We start from the raw sequence: 6,612 nt of genomic DNA, 5'->3' as shown, positions 1-6,612 counted from the left end.
TAATCATTGTTAATAAATGGTCAATAAAAAGTTAATTAGACTTTAGTTCATAGTTATTTCACTGATAACAAACAATGAAGTGCCTTTAAACCGTTTATAAAGCAAAAAATGGTTCACACATATTGCGCAGGTCAGCTGTCAACATTATTTGGATGGCCACGATAACGTCACAACTGTTGTTTGTAAACCTATAACTGCTTTGTAAATGGGCTATGAAGCATTACATTGTTTGTTTAGAAGTCAAATAACTATTAACTAAAGTTTAACTGACTATAAATGAATTGGCATGAATTTTAACTACTTAAATATTGTTTTTCAATCTACAGCATTAATTCGACAAATTGTTGATGAAAGTTCTCAGTCATCCATGTCAGGTCAGGGTAACTCTAAGTGCTGTATTGTAGGCAACTGGAGGAGACGCGCCTCCTCTGCGACATCACTTAAAACCCACCTACAATGCAGTACTGAGTTCCCTCCCCTGACAGCTTAACAGCCATTCACCTCTGTTCTCACCCAGCACCAGCAACCCACACGAAGGCCGGTTAAGTCAACGACCCGCAAGTGGCCCTTAGGATACTGAAACTCAGAGCTCACTCGGGTCCATAACGACTCTGTAAGGACACTCCCACAAAAGGTTTAAAAGCCTCTTGGATGAGAGATGAAACATCTTCAAGAAACTGAAACTGAAGTCCAGTTGCCTACGATACAGCGCCTAGCATATTCTAAAAGGTCAGCATACGTTTGTAGCAGCGATAGAGGACCTATCTGTGAAAAGTGTTCATGAGATGAAGATGTGATGCAATTTAACATCTTTCACTGTGTACAATGAAAGATACTGAAGTCAAGCACCATGAAGTTATTGTACCTACAATCAACCGCTGACTATAACACAGGTCTACATGAATTTATAGCGGAATAAATTCTCAGTGCATAATGTCAAGTATTTTTCTTCTTCAATGAGATTATACACTGTGACCAGTTTATACACCAACAGTAAATCAGTAAATCGTCCCTTCAGGAAGGTTTTAATGCTCTGCTGTTGTTGAAACTACTTCAGAGACACGTTGGTTAAACTTAACAGTCATTCTGGAGGTAGTAGTTTGTGGCGCTGTTAAACTGTAATGCATTATACGGAGATGTGTTTCTGTTTATTGTATCCGCCCCACCTCAAACCGTCGTGAAGGAAGGATTTAGTGCAGGACTTTTGTATAAGACTACATTAGTTGTAGCCATGAAGAGGCTACCTGTTAATAAACTGCAAACCAACTGTATTTCCCCACCGGAGCTAAAAAGATAAACAGACCATCTGTTACCGCTTATTTTTCAGATAAACATCCGACCTGACCACTTTCTGTGGACAAACATGTAGGCTTCACGGGCTTGCTGTAAAGACAATCTGTCAGTCAGAATTTCTCACCATCACAAACTGTTTTTTTTTTTCAGCTCCGCAGGACACTCTCGACTGGGCGAGCCTGACAGCAGAGAGAACGACACGTTTACGCTGGTATGTCCTACTCTCAAATCCAAACAAGGACAGGTTGTTTGTGATAGAATTGTCTTCAGTTCTTGGGTGCAAAACAATACATTTGTCTCAAAATATATGGGAACAACCATTAGATTTTTGAAAGCTATATCTACACTCGTCAGAGAGCAGAGAGCAGGGACAGAGCAGTCACCTCAGCCTCACAGACTGGACTAACACAGATTTTACACAGTTTGCAGTATGATGAGCGTTTATGGACTGCTGATCATTCGACTACCGAACAGTGTCATAGAGTCTGTAAGATTACATAAACCAGCTGCAACATTAAAATGCTGCTCAAAAAGAGTATTTTGACCCAGATGCTAAAGCACTGGTGGTAATTCTATACCTTCACTTCAGGTAAAGAAATTATTTGAAGTTATATAGATGCTAATTTAAAGTTGTATTAGGTCATATAACCAGGAAATGAATAATTTTATGAGAAATAAAAAAAAAAAATCAGCGTCAGTAGACAGTAGCTTCTATTTTTAAAGCAGGCATGGTCACATGAGCAGCTTACTGCATTTAGTCAGGTGAACAATTTAATTAATAACCAACTGAATGTAATCAGTGTTGGATGCAGCCAAGCACTTAAAACCATCAGGATCATACGTGTAATGATTTATGTACGATCATATGAGAAGCTGTTGAGTCGCATTGCGTTGTGCGCATTACACTGACTATATCTTGGTCCATCACTGTGTATGATGCAATACCAGTGAACAGCACCACAAATAACCACCATCCAAAAAGATCATATACTTCAATAAACACGTCTGTATGATAACTTTAAGAACTCCTTATGTTCAATGAAGACTTTGGTAACCCTTCATCATTTCAGACCCTGGATAAAAATATTTAACTACCTCTGTTGGTACTTGTTTTATCGATTGTGTTTGTCTCTTGTATTTCATGGACAGTATTGTTTTCTTTCTCTTTGCTCCACATCTTCGTATATATGAGGCCCAGCTCTTAAAGATTTGTGTGTTTGAATAAAGGCAGATCAGTAAATAAAGAAATTAATTACAGAGCTCGACCTAAACTCAGTTATTGATATACTGGCCAATAAAGGCATATTTTTAGCAGTGATCCTTCAACACAAAGTCATGTAACGGAGGCGGGATTATCAGATTAAGAGTTGAACAATAAACTTCATCATCTGAGATAACGTCAGTGCACTGAAACAGTGAACTACACTGGGAAATTAATAATCACAAATTACCCCAAACATCTTTCTCTGCGATATAATCCTTATATCAGACAGCATACACGTCAATATCTGACAGACCAATATCATCACATATAGTATCGGCCAGCTGATATATCAGTCGGCCTCTAATGATTTTTCACAGGACTCTTGCATTAGTTCTAAGTGTCTCTAATAAGCTAGCAATTGAATTTGTGTTTTCCACAGACGTTGACAGCGCTCACTTGGAACAGGTCCGCGGCAAACTGAATTAGGCTACAGAGAACAGGTCCGAGAGAATCTGAGTTATAGCCTATAATCAGTTTTATTCTCATTGAAACATTAATACAAATAAGCACGCATATTTATTGAACTTGACATTATAAATCTAACAATATAAATATTGAAACCCTCTCAGTCAGTCAGTCAGAAACAACACCTATTTGTCAGAATGTATCAGGGCGGAGAAAAATGAAATAAAATAAAACAAACTATTACACTTACTGTGAACATGACTAGAGGTTAAATATGTGACGGCACACTTTAAAGTTTAGTTGTCAGTGCAAAAGTCCTACACATGGGATAAGGCAAAAAACTCTCTAGAAAGATTAAAAACTCTACAAACACTGTTTAAAGAGAAAAGTTTGCACAGTTTACGCTGACATGATCTATAGGAAGGCCTACACGGGTATACAAAACACATTGGTCCCAGTATAGATTACTATTGGCTAGTATAATCCATCATACTTTACCTTGGTTGTCCTAAAGAGGAGGAGGTCTAATAAGGGTTAAAGACACCCAGAACTAAAGATCAGAAAGATCCTCCACAGCTCCCCAGTCAATCATTCAGGTGAACAGTTGAATGGCTACAATTAGAGTATAGGCAGCACAGGCTAATTAGAATAAAGATGATTTCAGTTATCTGGGTCTCCTCTGCTCCATCCCATTGGGCAGAAATCCTGCAATGATCGGGACCGGCCATATGAGAGCAGCAACACTCCACACGATGATGACCAGAGTCATGAAACAAGCCACAAGTGTCGACTCGATGGGCTTCCTGTTCAGCCTCCAACTTGTGTCCCCCTTCAGCTCTTCGAGGCTGAAATCCACGCAGCAGAACGTGACCTGATCCCCGGTCTGCTGGCCCCTCGCCCTGCCCTGACCGAACCTGCGGTAGCGGGACATCCCGCAGCCCACGCACAGCCGCAGCTCCTGCTGACCCCCGGTGACCCCGAGGTGCTCGATGACGACGGGCGAGATGGCCCGGTTGAAAGCCGCCGAGAAAAAAGCCCTTCCGTGGTTGTTGGTGGTGTAGATGAGCACATCACAATGGAAGCCGAAGCTGCTGTCCCAGCGCGCCACCAGGGAGGTGGGCAGGAGTCTCTGGACGCTCACGTTGCACTGGGACAGAGTCTGCAGGGAGGAGGCGTCGGGCGAGGCTTCGCTCTCCTCCACCGACCTCTTGGAGAAGCGCACGTCCACCTCCAGGTTGGCCAGGAACCTGTTGGAGGAGTTGATGGGCGGCAGGAGGAGGTCTTCGTCGCTCCAGCCTTGGCATCGCTGGAGAAGTCCGGCCACCGCGGTCAGAGCCAGCAGGAGGGTCGGAGAGTCGTTCAGCATGGCACAGAGCGCGTCTCTCCTGCTCGCATGGTGCTGTGACGAACCGCAGGCGACGGACGAGGCGCGCAAATGTTAGAAGGAGCCAGTCGCAGGTGATTTAAAAAAAGAAAAGAAAAAAAAAAACACAACTAAAAAAACGTAGCTCCCGATGGAGAGATGTAATTCCCTGACCGACTGGTACAATCGGAAACGTCCACAGGCCGTCACATGCGCGCATCCCCCCTCCGTGCTGATGTCTCCCGCCTGACTTGTTCTCCAAACGCGCCCGGCGAACGCTTTCCAGGAGAGGCAGCCTGAGCAGCTCCGTGCGCGGCCAGCATCGCAGCTTCACTCCCCCTCTGTCACTTCAGGTGTGAGCGCCGAGCACGAACACACAGGGGAGTGGTGAGCTGGGAGGCTCCAGTGCGCAGGGACAGACGCGCCGAGTTCATCACACATCTTCCAATCAGCGGTCCCAACACACACATGCTCAATAAGAAAAAAAAAAAAAAAAATAGAAAGAAAAAGAAAAAAAAAAAAACTTCGTCGACGGCAGGAAATGAGATGATTTGATCCGAGATGCTGACTGATCTCCACCTCTCTCCCAGCGTGAGAGAAGGCACGAAAACACTCTGCAATCAGACTGCTGAGAGCCACATCAGAGCACCAGCCCTCATGTTTGTCAAACACTTAACTCTAGCCTGCCGTCGGGTTAAAGGATCAGTCCACCCAAAAATGTCAATTCAAGTCAAGCGAAGTTTCATATTTCCACGAAACAGGTCAGGGGCCTCACAGCAAAACAGTGTCGAAGCGTTCTGCCAGACAACTGGAGATGGTGGGGACTTGTTTTGGAATGTTAAAAAAACTACTGAGAAAAAAGTAAATGGCTTCATACAGTGTGGTGTGGTCCAAGTCGCTAGAAGCCTGCAATATTCACTGTAGCTGCTAAGCTAAAAGTGTTATCACACACCTCTGGTGTTCTGTGATTTAATTTTGTTGCCTCTGAAGTCGTCACATTCCAGTATGATGAGACAAAAAAATATTCAAATCACCTACTTAATTCCTGAAAAACACCAACAGGATACAGTGAACACAATGTGAGTACAATGTTGATTGGGTTGTTTCTAAAACTAGCTAAGATGACATTTACACTGAGGCGGTCTGAGAGGAAGATTTAATTGAAATATGAACATTTTCTTGTCATACTTGGAGAATCTGAGGGAATTACTCACGTGTTGAAGGTATTTGATGTAAATTGTTTTTATGCTCACTCCCCCCTGTTCTTTTTTAACTGATTACCTCACAGGATGGTTGCTGCACCCTGAATGAGTATATTCTGAGCCATCAGACATCTTATATGTGTGTGTGTGGGCCTGTGCCTCGTCATATTGTGGAATGAAGCGCTTGTAATTATGAAATGTTTTACTGTAATCACATCGGCTGCTAAGGTGCGTTCAGAGAGGGAGAGCAATATTGTTAATTTATTTAGGAAAACAAAAACAATAAAACGGCAGGGTAATGGTAATGAGTTACATAACCTGTAGTTTACCAGCCCTTCCATCAAAACACATGTAACGGGGCTCTGATGTGAGAATCATGGTGGAATGAAAATGTAATCCTCAGAAAGATTTCGGTAAGTTTCTGAAGTGAAAACGTAAAAACGTTTCTGTCCAGTCGGTGATGAAACAGCCGGATCAGTGCTCACATGTTGTCACATCTCAGAGAGTCTCTCTGCGCTCCGTCTGCAAGAGCACAAGAATACAAGGACATATGTCGGACAAATATCATGCATTATGTGTCTTTATTCATTTATTTATTTATTTTTTACTCTGTCATGACATCAACCATTCTGTGTGCTGTATACTGGTTACTATGGTTACCCAAAGGGATGTACTGTAGGTGAACAGGGAAGACTGGATTGTTCTGTCACTGTTATCCTGCATGATGAGAGATCGTTGGAATCTGGTTCAGCACACTCAAACTAAAAGCTTCACTGTGTCTGTGGTCAGTTCAAAATGTTACATTCTCAATATTCAACTAATTTCACTTATATTTTTCTCTTAACGTTACCAAGTGCCAATGTCTTTTTTTTTGACCCCGTGTTATCTCAATGTTACTGTTGGGTTGCTGAATTAAAACCACCCCGGTATAGCGTGTTCTCTACCCATGTATGCAGAGTGGAACTATAAATCACTTTCACATGGAGTGTGTGTATATATATATATATATATATATATATATATATATATATATATATGTGTGTGTGTGTGTGTGTGTGTGTGTGTGTTTTAATTTCAAAATGCCC

At 42.3% G+C, this 6,612-nt stretch overlaps 1 protein-coding gene across 1 annotated transcript; it reads right to left on the bottom strand.

Annotated features, from left to right (window-relative positions):
- Nucleotides 1–1,514: 1,514 nt before the first annotated feature.
- Nucleotides 1,515–6,454, bottom strand: LOC119006729 (transmembrane protein 158). The gene has a single exon (XM_037075753.1). The coding sequence runs from the start codon at nt 4,326–4,328 to the stop codon at nt 3,627–3,629; it is 702 nt and encodes a 233-aa protein (XP_036931648.1). The 5' UTR covers nt 4,329–6,454; the 3' UTR covers nt 1,515–3,626.
- Nucleotides 6,455–6,612: the final 158 nt, after the last annotated feature.

This window comes from Acanthopagrus latus, chromosome 17, assembly GCF_904848185.1.
Source record: "Acanthopagrus latus isolate v.2019 chromosome 17, fAcaLat1.1, whole genome shotgun sequence".
Lineage (NCBI taxonomy): Eukaryota > Metazoa > Chordata > Actinopteri > Spariformes > Sparidae > Acanthopagrus > Acanthopagrus latus.
Note: the sequence above shows the minus strand (reverse complement) of the source record. Positions and strands in the feature narration are given on the sequence as shown.